This window comes from Nicotiana sylvestris, chromosome 7 (genome assembly GCF_000393655.2).
Source record: "Nicotiana sylvestris chromosome 7, ASM39365v2, whole genome shotgun sequence".
Taxonomy (NCBI): domain Eukaryota; kingdom Viridiplantae; phylum Streptophyta; class Magnoliopsida; order Solanales; family Solanaceae; genus Nicotiana; species Nicotiana sylvestris.
In genome coordinates this window covers 14,050,730-14,066,980 of record NC_091063.1, presented here as the reverse complement: position 1 = coordinate 14,066,980, position 16,251 = coordinate 14,050,730, and the positions used below count along the sequence as shown (strand labels likewise).

Below are 16,251 nucleotides of genomic sequence, written 5' to 3'. Positions count from 1 at the left end.
AAATACCTTATAAACTATATGGCAGATTTTGGTAATCAAGAAAACATTAGGAGAGGTTTGTGCCACAGAACTTAAATTTATCTGAAAGGAGTAGCTGATAAATGTTTGTTCTGTGCACTGACCGTGTATAATTTTTCCAAACAATCAGGTTAAGTTATTTGCAATAATTAATAGATAGTTGTTTATAAAGATATTATAACCGTGACAATAAAGTATATAACTTGTTATATCATATTAATTATAATAATAAATTAAAAATTCTTTACAGTGTCTATTTATGTAACTTAAACTCGTACACGTATATCATGAAACTACTCATTTTTCAAACACACAGAAAAAATTGCAAATTGAAGAGGAATAATTTATGATACCAATAATATGAAAGAAGAACATCCAACCCACAAACTTAATGCAATAAGGTGAGTGACTTAGAACATTATAAACTCCTCTAAAAACTCTTACACAACCAATGATGAATAGACAAGTGAGGTTTGCTTAGTTGGTAAAAGTATTTCTATCCACGATCATTAGATTTTTTGGGTTTGAGTCCCACTGAAGGAAAAGTGTGAAAACACTATAAATCCGCCTAAACTGGGAGGGATTTTTTTTAAAAAAAAAAAAACAATGATGAATAGGGTATTCTTTAACACCCTCCCGTACGTGTAATCCATTTCTGAGGTTGACACATGGATTTTTTCTCCTTTTTCCTTGAAGTATTGAGAGAAAGAGAGGAGAGAGAAAGCTCAACATGATTGGCCTGGAGTAAAGGAGGACAAATTAATTAAGATCAATAGGCTAATTAATGACTAGGCCAGCAGCAATGTTGGATTAATGGCTTGATGGATTGAATTACAATAACAATAACATATTCAGTGTAATCTTATAAGTGGGATTTGGGAAGTGTAACGCGCATGCAGACCTTATCCCTATCGTGTGAAGGTATAAATACTGTCTCCGTTAGACTCTTTACTCAAGAAGAGAAAGAAAAATAGATACATATACACAAAGATAAAAGCATATCACTTATAAAAGATAATTGCTACTCTATTAGATAAGTTCTATGTCCTAATAATCTCTCTTACTCCATGAATATACTCAACCATCATGGATCCAATGGTGGATCTACGCTTGGCGGTATGGGCGGCTTTTGTCAAACTGTTTTATATATGGATATATAATACTTAAAAAAGTCTATAAAGTGGTCATGAGCACCCACCGTGCTAAAATTAGTTAAGCACCCACGACCTGTAAATTTTGGATTCGTCAGGATCACTTCCTTTTGGACATAGTGTGTAGCATTCTTTTGAAGTGGTCTACTTGACAATGAATCCTTAAGGCTCCAGGTTGATTGTAGCCAAGTTCAAGAGCAGAAATGTCAAGTAGAGTTACAATACAAGGGTGTTTCATCAATTTCATTGGTATCATTACTCTTTCCATTTCTTCTTCATTTCCTACAATCATAGGGATGTATCCTTTTCGAATTGCTTGATCGTCTTTCTCTTGCATATCGCTGAATCTCACATAACTATCACTGCAGCTATATGCTGTACATTTTTTCTCTCTTGCTCCAAATGATCTCATCCTCCCCATTATTTTTGCCATTTGTGAGAAAAACTACTATAGCTAGCTTATGATTTAAGAATTTGCATAAGCTACACTTGTACCCTCTTGAATATTTATACTAATGCAAATGTAATAAAGGAAATATATAATTTTTTTAAGATGTCGTTTAATTAGTTGTTATATTAAGTGACTCCAGGGTCATCACTCATCACCTGATTAATGCTTTTATAAATTGTTTGGTATGAGTATATATTCTCTTAGAGAGGAAATGATCTCCTATGGCCAATTACAATTTAAATAGAAGAAATAATCTTACAATGATTTCTTGTGTTATTTACTTATAATTATTTCATGTGAAAAGGATTACCTTTTACGTGTATATATATCTTTTGTTTTTCTCTCTGTAATATAGAAGAAAAAGAAAAAGGGGAGAAAAAAAAAGAAATAAAGGAAGAAGAAAAAAGCTCGGCTATGGTTATGCTAAATTTCCAATCTCGATTGATTAAAGAGCAGTCCAGTATACAAAATATCCCCGTTAATACAAGATAACCAATCTCATTGATTATCCTTTTTAATTGCTTTGGGTGTCGTCTTCTATAATATGTATAAAGAAAGCGACGATCAGGTTGGAGTATACCACAAAGATATTGCACATTTAAAAAAAAAAAAACGATATTGGCGAATCATCAAGTAAGGTTGGTATTTCTTAATTTCTTTATTGGTTGTGTTTGAAGTAGTTATATCAACTAAAATTTTCTAAGTGAATATTATTTTCTCAGCTATTTAAAGTTCCTAAAAAGAAAAGAAAGACTCAAGAACGTGATTTCTTTTTCGAATTAGTTAATTAATTTAATAAGATATTTAACAAGAGATATGGATTAGAATATAACATGCACGCAAGGTTATGGAGTATTTGACTAAGTGAAGTTTGAACAAGAAATAGGGACTACAACTTGCTCCAATGAGAATAAAAAATGGGAAAATGATACTATATAGTCGCTCTAAAAATAATAACGGAATATATATATATATATATATATATATTATACATTTTTTTGGCTATCAAACGTTAATAGTTTCTTTTGGTATATGATATTACTCTTACTTTAGCTTTGCAAGTAAAAACCCAGCTTTTTGACCATTGGTTAAAATAAAAAGCGTATTACTCGTTCATTTTCTTTTTCAACGGAAAACTAAAAATATTAAGAGTCATTTTTTAAAAGTTAGTATAGAATAGTATCATTTTGGCGACACTGCGAATATTTGTTTCTATAAGTCTTGGAAAACAAGGAAATTAAAATATTTGAGTTTTCTTTCTCCAGTACTTACCTTTGGAGAATTGAGATCATTAATTAAAGGACAAGTAATACATTAATTATCATGAGTTATTAAAAATAAAATTGGAGATCATTATATTTTGAACATACTTTATCATTCCTAAAGACTTTGAGAAGGTCTCTTTTGATCGGATAAATAAAGGGATTACTCAAGAGATTGTGTCATTAGATTTGATTCTTGATATCAAGCATGTTTATTGCCATGAATTATTCATGCGTTAATTAATTAAGAATATATTTAAATGCATGACATTGCTTACATCACTTAATTAGTAAATTGATGTTGGGTTTTATATATATGGCACCAAACATGCTGTATCGATCTATGTAGTGTGAGATGGTGATTGAAGCCATTTATGTGCCTTCTTCTTTATGGTGATTAGGTTCTGGTCAACTTTTGAGTGTATGCCTATTATGTTTGGCCAGGAAGAAACAGGAACGAAGAATCGCGAGCAGCACGGTGCATAAAGCATCTCATATTTATGTAGGGTTTGGGGAAAGACTGCACCCCAAAGAATGTGATGTAGATAGCCTACCCTACGCAAACATTATTGTTTGCTTTCCATCTCGAACCCGTGACCTATAAGTCATACGGAGATAATTTTAACGTTACTTCAAGGCTCCCCTTCCCCTTCGAAGGAAGACATGGCTTTTAACCTATTTGACTGCACAACCATATATATATATATATATATATATATATATATATATATATATAATACTCTAATTATATATATAAAAGCTATTATACATATACTATTTAAGATATTTTCCCTTTGTTTTAGAAAGGATTTCTATTAGATAAAGGATAAAGGAAGGAGAAGGAAAACTGGGAACGATAAAAATTAAATTCACACTTATTGAGTAAGAGATTTTTACCGGTACCACTAGGCAATAAACTTCGGGAAACATTACGGGTTGTCGCCTGCCTTTTTCATTAAATAACCCTTAATCACTTATAGGGCTACTTATTGGCAGATTGGCCGGATATTTACGCTTAAGGTTCGGTTTATAGGTTATTGGCTTACAAATGTAGGGCGATGTACACAAATAACCATTAAGAGCACATGTCTTTACTTTAAAGCCAGTGTTTTAAATGTAATTAGTCTGTAACCACTGGTTTAATAAACTTTTACCTGACTGGACGAAAATACCCTTCTGCTATAACTTATACCTACGCTTTTATTAAATTTTACCTGACTAGACGATCAGCAGCAGCAGCACCAGACTGTGATCGTCGAATTTCAAACTCTAGAATTGCAGAAGCTTCTCTTCCGATTTGAAACTATAGAATTCAACTTTCTCGTCTCAAAATCAACATAAATTTATAGTAAGTTAGGCTTTTGTGTATTTCTATTGATTTTTATTTCGTTACTAGGAATTTGATTTTTTTTTTTTGAATTTCTGGATTGATAAGGTTAAGGACATCGCGTCCTGTGATAATTCTATAAAAATTGAGCACATAATGTTAAGGATTTGGTGTCCTTAACATGACCGTTGTTACTAATATTAAGGACATAGTGTCCCGATTTTGCAAATTGAATTGAAAAAGTTAAGGACACAATGTCCTTAACCTTTTTGCTGTTCTTCTGAATATTAAGGACATACTGTCATAGTTTTGCAAATTATTTTGAAAAAGTTAAGGACACTTGGTCTTGAAGTTTGAGTTTCAAGTTGAAAAGTTAAGGATATTTACTCCTGAAGTTTGAGTTTCAAGTTGAAAAGTTAAGGACACTTGGTCCTGAACTTTGACTTACATGTTCCAAAATTAAGGACATTTGGTCCTTAACTTAGAGTTACAAGTTAAAAAGTTAAGGACATGCAGTCCTTAACTTCAAGTTTCAAGTTCAAAAGTTAAGGACACTTGGTCTTTAACTTTGAATTTTAACTTCAAAAGTTAAGGACACTTGGTCCTGAACTTTTATTTACAAGTTCAAAAGTTAAGGAGACTTGGTCCTGAACTTTGAGTTCCAAGTTAAAAAGTTAAGGACACTTGGTCCTTAACTTTGAATTCCAAATTCAAAAGTTAAGGACACTTGGTCCTTAACTTGGTCTTGAACTTACAATACCTGTTTTTAATTATACAAGGATTGCTCTATAATATATGTTCTGAGTTTCCCATTCTCTTGACTTGCAGGATGGAAACAATATGCATTATAGTTGCTTTTAATGGTAGATGGACTGAAGACTATAAGTATCTTGATCATCAAACAAAGCTTGTTATAGTACCTGAGGCAATTCGGTTTGAAGATTTCATTAAACAAATCTTTGAAGTTATTGAATTGGATAAAGACAAGTTTGAAGCAGTGATATGGTTTGATATCAACCTTGGAACAAACAAGGGAATGCTTATATCCAAAGATTTAGATCTTCACACATGTATGGAGTTACTAAAAAGTCATTCACTCTTCAAGGGTTGTCGTTTCATTGTTGATATTTCGGAAAGAGTTTTTGGATCAACAAGAACCTTTGAAGATGTCAACAGAGAAACTCAACATGACAATCAAAACAAATGCCAACACATAATGGAAATATATATGGTTGAAGCTCAACCAATAACTGAAGAGGTGCTTCAAACATTGATTCTATTTAAGTAGAAGGACAAAACATTATAGAGATTGACAACGAACAAACTTTGGGTATTCAAGTCTTAGAGAGTGCACCGGTAATCGAAGAAGTTGCTGAAAAAACCTCTATTCAACTAACTAGACGAAGGTCAAATTTGAAAAAAAAAGAATCCCAACTACGATATTAAGAGAAAATGCTTCGTTGGATGAAATAAAAGTGGGATCAATATTTGACAAAAAGAAGAGTTTAATTAACTGTTTTTCGAATATAGCAATTAAAGGACATTTTGAATTCAAGGTTGTTAGATCAAGCTCAACAAGATATTCGTTGAAATGCAATGATGATAGGTGTGGGTGGTGTGTGCGTGCTTTCAGAATTAAAGATTTAACACTGTTCAAGATAGTAAAGATTGAGAAAAATCATGACTGCTCTATTAACACTATGAAAGCTGATCAAAGGCATGTAACTTCAAAGTTGATTAGTGGTTACACTATCGACAATCTTCGAGACCCAAGGTTTGAAGTTACACCAGTTTTTGTCATGGCAGAAATGCAAAAATTGCATGGACTAGACATTGGGTATCACAAGGCGTGGCGTGCTATTTAATGTGCTTCCGCTTTAATAAGAGTAACTCCTGAAGAGAATTATGAATTATTGTCCTCATACTTGTATATGATGAGAAGTAAAAACCCGGGAACATATACTAACATAAAGATAGACGACATCAACAGGTAAACCATCAAAAAAGAATTTATTAGTCTGTTTTATAAACTTTAGACATGTTGTCTTTAACCAGTTAAAAAGTTAAGGACGTGTTTTCCTTAACTTTCATGTGTGCAGTCAAAAAGTTAAGGACACTTAGTCCTTAACTTAGAATTGCAAGTTATAAAATTAAGGACATTATGACCTTAACTTTTGATTTTGTTAGTCTAAGTTAAGGACTCCATGTCCTTAACTTTTGAACTTTAAACTCAAAGTTAAGGACTGCATGTCCTTAACTTTATAACTTCTAACTCTAAGTTAAGGACTGCATGTCCTTAACTTTATAACTTGTAACTCTAAGTTAAGGACTGTCTGTCCTTAACTTTTGACCTTGTTAGTATAACTTTAGGACTACTTGTCCTTAACTTTTGGCCTTGTAACCTGAAGTTCAGGACACCGGTCCTTAACTTTTGACCTTGTTAGTCTAAGTTAAGGACTGCCTGTCCTTAACTTCTGTTAACCTTGTTTTATACTATATTTTCAGGTTTGTTTATATGTTTTATGCATATGGATCATCAATATCTGGTTGGAATCATTGTAGACCAGTGATTGCTGTTGATGCTACTTTTTTGAAGTCAAAATTTCATGGTGTTTTAATGATTTCAGTTTCAAAAGATGCAAATAACCAAATTTTCCCACTAGCCTTTGGAATAGCAGAATTTGAAAATAATAATTCCTATGAGTGGTACATTAGTGAGCTTCGCAATGCAATTGGGAGCCATGAGAATTTAATTTTTTATCAGACATGCATCAATCTATTGCATATGCCATCGCAAAGGTATATCCTGAAAGCCACCATGAGATTTATATCTATCATTTGGAGCTGAACCTAAAGCGAAGGAAAGTGAAAAGTGAGGTCATAAAACTTTTTCAAACTGCTGCAAGAGTATACAGGCGCAAAGAATTTGATCTTTACATGTCAGATATAGCAAAAGTAGATAAGAAAACTTATGACTACTTGATGGAAGAACCACCAGAAAGGTGGGCACGTTCTTGTAGTCCACGACGAAGATATGATATGCTCACAACAAACATAGTTGAGTCAATGAATTCTGTCCTATTAGAAGCAAGAGAGCTACCTATATTAAGAATGATGGATTTCATTCAAGTGAAGCTACAACGTTGGTTTTATGAAAAAAGAAATGAAGCAGAAGGAACGTTTTATGATGTTTCTTGTTGGGTAGAGGAGAAATTGAAGAAAAAGATAGATTTAACATTTACTTTGAATGTAAGTATTATGTTCTATGTTTAGGTTATTATTTTAATATAATTTAACATAATGTACTAACTTATAATTTTTCAACATTGAAGGTCTTCCCTGTTGATTCATGGCGTTCTAGAGTTGAAGAAGAAGGAATAACTTTCTTGTTGGACTTAAACAAAAGAACATGTGATTGTTTTCAGTTTCAATTTGATGAATTACCATGCATACATGCAATTGCAGCTATCGAGAAGAGAAACATTAAGAAGTCCAAGTTTTGCTCGCACTGGTACTTAAAGGAATCTTGGCTGAAAATATATGAAAGACAAATACATCCTGTAGGACATACTGATTCTTGGATTGTACCAGAGAGTGTTAAGTCACAATTGTTAAACCTCCAGATTTCAAAGTGCCACCAGGTAGAAGGCAGAAGAAAAGGCATATTCCAGCTACCGAGTCATCAAAAATAACATTCAAATGTGGTCGTTGTAGAAGAATTGGTCATAATAGAACAACTTGTATATATTTTCCGGCAGTCCATCCATTTTCAAGAAAGCATAGAGAATAGTAGATATATCCACTTATGTTTATCGACTCTTTTAAATTTTTGCTATAAATTGGATTCATTTAGATTATTCTTATTTGAGAAGATGTCTGAATTTTTAAAATTTCTTTCTGCTTACGTTCTTTTTGTTTCTTTTGAGTTTAAAGTCCAAAAGTTAAGGACAGACAGTCCTTAAGTTTGATTTATAGGTTCAAAAGTTAAGGACATGCAGTCCTTAAGTTTGACTTACAGGTTCAAAAGTTAAGGACAGACAATCCTTAACTTTGAGTTTCAAGTTCAAACGTTAAGGACTGTCTATCTTTAACTTTGACTTACAAATTCAAAAGTTAAAGACAAACAGTCCTTAACTTTGAGTTTCAAGTTCAAAAGTTAAGGACATGTAGTCCTTAACTTTGACTTACAAGTTAAAAAGTTAAGGACACTTGGTCCTTAACTTATAGTTCCAAGTACAAAAAATAAGGACACTTGGTCCTGAAGTTTGAGTTCCAAGTTCAAAAGTTAAGGATTCAATTTCAAAAGTTGAGGACACATGGTCCTGAACTTAGACTTTCAAGTTCAAAAGTTAAGGACACTTGGTCCTGAAGTTTGAGTTTCAAGTTCAAAAGTTAAGGACACTTGGTCCTGACATTTCAGTTTCAAGTTCAAAAGTTAAGGATACATGCTCCTGAACTTTGACTTACAAGTGCAAAAGTTAAGGACACTTGGTCCTTAACTTTGAATTTGAAGTTCAATTACACTTGGTCCTGAACTAATACTTACAAGCTCAATGGACAAATCAATACTTGACAGAAACAAAGAAATTAATAATATGATGCCTTCATATTACTTATGAAATTGTAATTTTGCATAGATGTGACAAAATATTATGCTATGCAAACAAAATAAAAGTGCCTTTTCAGGAATTTACAAGATATTTTAGAATTCATATGGATTCTTTATAGCAATTTTATACAAAAAATCAACCACAACTAACTTTCTTTACAACTAAACTACAGCTCCTTCGGACAACAAATTTCATTTTCACTATCATAGTCGTCGCCAACATTTTCTGGTGGTGTATCATAACCAGAATTTTTTCCACCCTCCATGTGCCCAAAGGTTTGCTGCATGTTCTTTTCTAAAGTCTTTTATGTCTTCAGGTTGGAATTTCTCCGCATCCTTTCCCATCATCAATAACTCCACATACTTGATTAGGAATACACGACAATCAGTCCTAAGAAAAATATAATATATGGAGTCAATTAAACAATAAATCTAAAGTACATATAAATTATATAACAAATAACAACACGTACGATCCAGTTTGGTGTGGTGATCTTTGCCACTGAATATCAAATTTGTTGAATGCATTTCCAAAAGACTTGTGATGTTTCTCAAACTGTGAGAACTTTAGCAAGTGGGGGATCATGCGTGCATACATTTCAATGTGATTCATTCCTGCCTCATATGGCTCACTATATATGGTATCGCACACATCAATCTTTTTCTCATTCAAGTCCAATACCCCCCCAAAAAAATGTGTCACAACATCATTATCTTCTGAAGGAAGCCGACATGGAAAAAGAATTTTGTCTACCTCAGTCCAAGCAATTCCACATCTAAGACTGTCACCCCACACATATGGTGTCAGAAACAATTGATTATCACCACACCAAAACTCATCTGCAGCATCTTTATTGAAATCCTTATACACAAGCACCATATAGTTATAAAAAAGTATATATGGTTGTGCAACAAAAAGGATGGTCGCGAGGGTGGTAGCATTCCTTCTTTCTCATATAATATAGGGCAATGCCAAATGCTTCATTAAAAGGCAAAAAATAAAATAAATCCATCAGTCATAAAATAATTAAAAAATAATAAATTAAGAATAAAGAAAATAAATGCCTTGCGAATTATCAAACATTATCATCAAGTACAAAGCTACTATCTGAAAGCTCAAGGAAGAACATTTTGCTACTGATTTTTTGATGATACAATTTGTATGGATTCTTTCTCACACCATTATCATCAGCATATATATCAGTTTGTCCCCTGAAAATTTTGAAAATATCAAAGTTAGAAGTTAGTCCTGAACTTAGACTTTCAAGTTGAAAAGTTAAGGACACTTGGTCCTGAAGTTTGAGTTTCAAGTTGAAAAGTTGAGGACACTTGGTCTGAAGTTTGAGTTTCAAGCTCAAAATTTAAGGACACATGGTCCTGAACTTAGACTTACAAGTTCAAAAGTTCAGGACACTTTGTCTTTAACTTAGACTAACAAGTGCAACTTCAAAAATTGAGGACACTTGGTCCTGAAGTTTAAGTTTCAATATGAAATGTTAAGGACACATGGTCCTGAACTTAGACTTTCAACTTCAAAAGTTGAGGACACTTGGTCCTGAACTTAGAATTACAAGTTCAAAAGTTAAGGACACATGGTACTGAACTTTGACTTACAAGTTCAAAAGTTTAGGACACTTGGTCCTGAACTTTGAATTCCACGTTGAAAAGTTAAGGACACTTGGTCCTAAACTTAGACTTACAATCACAGAAGTTAAAGACACTTAACTTTAGGAATTTCAATATCAATATACTTAGTCCTAAATTTAAAATTACAAGTTAAGGACACGAATTTAAGCAATTAACAAATAATGAAATACATTTAGGGACTTACGCTTTTTTGCGACCTTTCCTTTTCTCCTTGCCCAACCACCCAATGAATTTCTTCAATAATTTTGCATCATCTTTGGCATAATGAAAAATACATGTACGAGTATATTTTGATTTTATCCAGCTCGTATTATTGGGAGTATTTTCATTGTGCGCCATCGATGTTCCTGTTTTTCTTTCCTGTTCAAAAGGAGATTTCAATTGCCAACTAAGCTTCTTATTCCTTTTACCTCAACCAAGCTCTTCTTCAACATTTCTTTCAACCTCCATAGACAAACCCTCATCAATGCTCATTTGTGTACTTGTAGAAGTAGGAGTAAGAATAGAAAATGATGGACAATCATAACCAATACTATTTCTCTTCCTTTTCCTAGTATATTGGTTAAGATCTTCATCTTTGTTTTGCTCTATAGACAAATATATATATATATATATATATATGAGTTTGCTGCAAGTCGTCAAATGAAGAGACAAAAAGTAAGAATATTATTTTTGAAATGTACTAGCATTTTCAATTATGAATATAATATTTAGGAAACAATCAATACATGTCTTGTTCACACTGCCTTCTTTTATTTTCTCAACAGACAATTGAGCTGATATATTGGTTGCATTTTCTTTATCTTCCAACTGCACATTTTCTTTATCTTGCAACTGTTCTCCATGTTTTCAATTGCAAATTCACAAGATTCTGCAAAATATTTATAAGAGCTAACACAATTAGTACTTTTTACTAATCTTTGATTAAAACAAATATGTATAAAATTTAAAAAATACTATCTAACTGTTTGCAACTGTCAAGATCATCACAGTTAAATCATTATCTTCACTAGCATTTTCTTGGCTTCCAATATTGTCGGTAAGAGAGCGAGGTGTAGAGAGATCACATGTTCCATCTATGCATTTGGAAACAATCTCACTTATGCTTGTTCCTTGGGTATTTTCTAAGTCTTGAGATTGTACTTCACTTTTCTCTTGATACTCCACTCCATATTCTTCCCTTTCATCTTCAAAAGATTCTATAACATTTACAATTAGTACCCATTCTAATAGTTCACTAAAACTAACATTCAACATATCATGAAAATTCCATCTAACCTTGATTGGCATAATTTTGAACTCCAAATTTCTCTTTATATGAGAGAGGTATAGACATATCATATGTTCCTTCTAAACATTTGCATACAATCTCATTGACACTTGTTCCCAATAGACTTTCTAAATCCTGAGATTGCACTCCACATTTACAAATTTTTTCTGTTACTCCTATCTTTTTTGGATTTTTCAATTCGTGACATTCTACTACATTTTGAACTTCCACTCCATCAATATATTCTACATATGTTTGTAATCACAAAAAAACTTATATGTATTACGCTATTGAATATAAATTTCAATGACAGAAAATTCAAAATCTATATCTAACCTTTCCCAGTTTCAGTGCCAATATCAGTTTCATCATCTAGATGTGCATCTCTATAATCGCTTTCATACTGAACTTCTGCATGCACATCCGTATCATCACATTCACCACCACCTGCATCTTTGTTAATTGTAACAATAGGTTCTATACCATCACAATGACCATCAACTCCATCTTTAGTAATTTGAACACTAGATTCTCTCTCTATGTTCCTTTCATCAGATTTCACAAAAATCTTCAACAAAGTATCAATCTTTGATCCTAGACTTATTTTTAAATCCTGTAAAAGAAACTAAGTTAGAAAGTTAAGGACAGGTAGTCCTAAACTTCAAGTTACAAGTAAAAAAGATAAGGACATGCAGTCCTTAACTTAGAGTAACAAGTTCAAAAGTTAAGGACACTTGGTCCTAAACTTCAAATTTCAAGCTCAAAAGTTAAGAATAGACAATCCTCAACTTAGAGTTACAAGATTAAAAAATTAAGGACAATAGGTCCTTAACTTCAAGTTTCAAGTTCAAAAGTTGCAGTCCTTAACTTTGAATTCCAAGTTCAAAAGTTAAGGACCATGGTCCTGAACTTCAAGTTTCAAGTTCAAAAGTTCAGGACAGATGGTCCTGAACTTAGACTTACAAGTAAAAAAGTAGGATATGCATTCCATAACTTTGAGTTACAAGTTCAAAAGTAAAGGACACAAGGTCCTGAACTTAGACTAACTGAAATTAATGATATTACCTTGATATCATTTTGAATCTTTTTTATGATATATATATTTTTTGATTTATTCTAGTAACTTCATCATGCAGATCCTTTTTAAACTTCTCTAATAATATCTGAATCAAAAATCATAAAAACAAAAAAGTCTCTTAAGAAAAAAAAATTCAAATAAAAAAGTAATGCTATTCAAAGATAGAAAACTTACTTTAACAATTTTCTTAAGCATGGCTTAATCAAATTGTGTGGAATAAGGCGTTGAGCTTTAATCTTGAGAAATTGGCTCATGCACACTAACAGACTCTGTATCTTCTTCAACAAGAATAAATGGTGCCACCTCAAACAAATTATACAACTATTATATAACAAAAAAAAAGTTTTCAGAACTAAAACAAATAAACAAAAAAAAAAATAGCTAGTAATTAGATTAACTTCCATTTTCATTATGGAAGTATTTTTTTACCCAGAGAATCATATTGTGGAGATTTCATTTCCGAATAACATAACATCCGAGGAAAACTACATTCTCGAAAGTTCACAAATTATTTTCCTGGAAAATAGGCAATACTTCTATAATCCAAACACACAAAAAGCAAAAGGAAAGCCAAGTATAGTGTAACTATCCTTGTCTTTATCTTTGTCTTTCTCTTTCTCTTTCTTATTGTCATTCTCATTCGGTTTCAAACAACTCTTCAATGATTTTAATAACATTTCATAACAAAGAGAGCCCCAATTGAAAGAATAGCAAAGTTCATCATCATCTATAATTTTCATTATCTCCTCGGACACATTCCTATTCTTCCGCTTCCCCCTCAAAATAGATTCAACAAAATAAATTGTTGCCAACTTCACAGCATCATCATCGCTGCCTATAAATGATGCAGCTGTACCATTTGTGTGACTAGTAATAAAATTAAACAAATCACCCGACTCAACTCTATCCTTTCCGGGGAAATAGACTTTCGAAAGCCTATTCTCTTTTTCATGCAAACCTTTGATGTTCAGTGAAGAATAACACTTCAAACCAGTAATTATATGAAATGCTTCATGTTACGACCTTGATTTCCCACCTTGGGGAGTCGTGATGGCGCCTACTGGTGAAAGCTAAGCAAGCCAACCATTTTCACAAATTACCTATTTTAATTCTTTAACAAGTGTTAATAAATAGTTATAAACAACGGAAATTTAAAGCAAGTGGAACAAAACGATAAACCATTTGAATATGTATCCAATAAAACACCTTAAGCAAAAATCTACCCAAAACTGGTGTCACGCTTCACGGACAATCTAGAATTACTACAAACAAGGTCTGAAAGATAAATATTACACTGTTTCGAAAATACGTAAATGAAACGGGATGAAGGGATAGAGGGAGATGCCAGGTCCTGCGGATGCCTGCAGGACTACCTCAGAATCACCGACTGGAATGAAGGCAGCCACCCACACTAAGGTCCGAATGCTGCTGCTCGGGGATCTGCACACAGTGCAGAGAGTAGTATCAGCACAACTGATCCTATGTGCTGGTAAGTGCCTAGCCTAACCCCGGCGAAGTAGTGACGAGGCTAGGACCAGATTACTGATAACGAGGGATTTTGACGTGTTTCATGCTCCTTCTTGCTTACGCTTTGATTATAAATTCTTACAAAATAGTCCCAAAAGGCTCATAAGTTGTGCTTGATTGCAGGTTTGATCGATAAAGTGACGAAATATAAAAGATCGGCTCAAAAGGAGTGAAACTTGCTCAATTACCAAAGACAAGGCAAACTAAGGACAAATAGGCCTAGTGCGGCCGCACTACACTTTGTGCGGTCCACACTAGGGGATTCAGAGAACTGGCAAATCAAGCTTCAAGGCAGTGCAGTCACAATCGATCTTGCGTGGTCCGCACTGAAGGATCCGCGACCGCACTACCATTTTCTGCGGTTCGCGGAGGAGAAGATCAGAGAGATGTCCAGTGCCAACTTCAAACCCATGCGGTCCGTGGTCATATTTGTGCGGACCGTGCTAGTTGCCTCCGTGGCCGCGGTCCATTCTGCGCGGTCCGCGAAGCCTGAGTTCAGAGAGCCAAGACTTCAAGTCCAAGATCCTAGTGCGGCCGCGGTCCATTCTGTGCGGTCTGCACTGACCCCGCAGGGGCATTTTTGTCAGGTTTTTCTAGCTTAGTATAAATAGAACATTTTTCCATTTTTAGGGTATCCGTTATTTTCCAGAACGAAGCTGTGCTCGTGAGAAGCTATTGCGTAGCCATTTTTGGCATCTTAACTTAGATTTAACGATAGATTCTCTACATTTACATTAGCTTTTAATTAATATGTCTTGTTCTTCATCTATTTCTCTATTTTCTTCTTCAAGCATGAGTAGCTAAATCCATTAGCTAGGGTTGTGGCTCAACCCTAGTGTGGGTAATTGATGGGTGTTGCCATCTAAGGTTAGATTGACTATGAGTGTTTGCTATTTGGGTCAATTTTATTGTTTAATCTATGAATTGGTGGTTGCAAACACTGGTTTGTGCTAAGTTGACTTGGCTCTTCTTGAGAAAGAGAGCCTAAGTCTCCAACAAGGAATTGAGATGGACTCAAGAGAATTGATAGTCCTAATTAAAGGGTTAAACCTCGAGAGAGTAATTACCCGACTTGAACCCTAGTTGCTTGAGCTAATTTGCCTACCCATTTGGTCTCTCGAGAGTCAATTGGGCAAGATCACTCTCTCTACCGAGAGGTGTGAGAGTGGGTAAAATTGTGCAATGGTTATAACATATTTCACCAATCATGTCAATCGAACCTTAGAAGCATTTACCCGTCAATTAGCCATATAGGTGAAAGTCACTACCCTAGTGCCTTTCTACCCGTTAGATACAACTAGCAATTTTCTCATTAGCATAATTTAGTTTTAATTAGTAGTTGATAATATTAGTTTGTTAAAGAAAAATCAAAGATGTTTGGAAGCGACATTTGGAACAATTACACGACTCTAGTCTAGATAGATACTCAACTCCCTTCCTAGCTCCCTGAGGAATTCGATCCCGACCCTCATATCGGGTAAAAGCTATTGCGACCCTCTCTTCCTACTTTGTATTAGTGCGGAGTTGGCAGCGATCACTTTTTGGCGCCATTGTCGGGGAGCTAACGGTTTTGGCTATCTATTTAGTTAGTTTTGTGTATTGTTCTTCTTTCCTTCTTTGTTACTTACTTGTTTGTGTCATTACTCAGGTACCGACTTGGCTTTAAACAACGCTAATGACCCTTTTGGAAATGTCATAGAGGGGGAGGAGGTAGATGATCTTGAGCAAGATGAGGTGCTTCTTGCACCTCAAGGTCAACGGAGAGGCCGGAATGCCAATGCCAATCCAAATGACAATATTCCAGATCCTCCCCCGGTCCCTCCAAGAGTGGCTCCCAGAGTATTACCGAACGAGGGCTATGCAAGTGCTATTGTCCCACCCCGAATTCGGGCGGGCAACTTTATATAACCA

General features: G+C 34.0%; 1 protein-coding gene across 1 annotated transcript; it reads left to right on the top strand.

Moving 5' to 3' along the window:
* Positions 1-5,038: 5,038 nt before the first annotated feature.
* Positions 5,039-8,828, top strand: LOC138872761 (uncharacterized). Its single transcript, XM_070151180.1, has 6 exons — positions 5,039-5,467; positions 5,766-6,046; positions 6,715-6,923; positions 6,974-7,458; positions 7,542-7,720; positions 8,723-8,828. Exons 1-6 carry the CDS (start codon positions 5,039-5,041, stop codon positions 8,826-8,828), a joined length of 1,689 nt encoding a protein of 562 aa, XP_070007281.1.
* Positions 8,829-16,251: the final 7,423 nt, after the last annotated feature.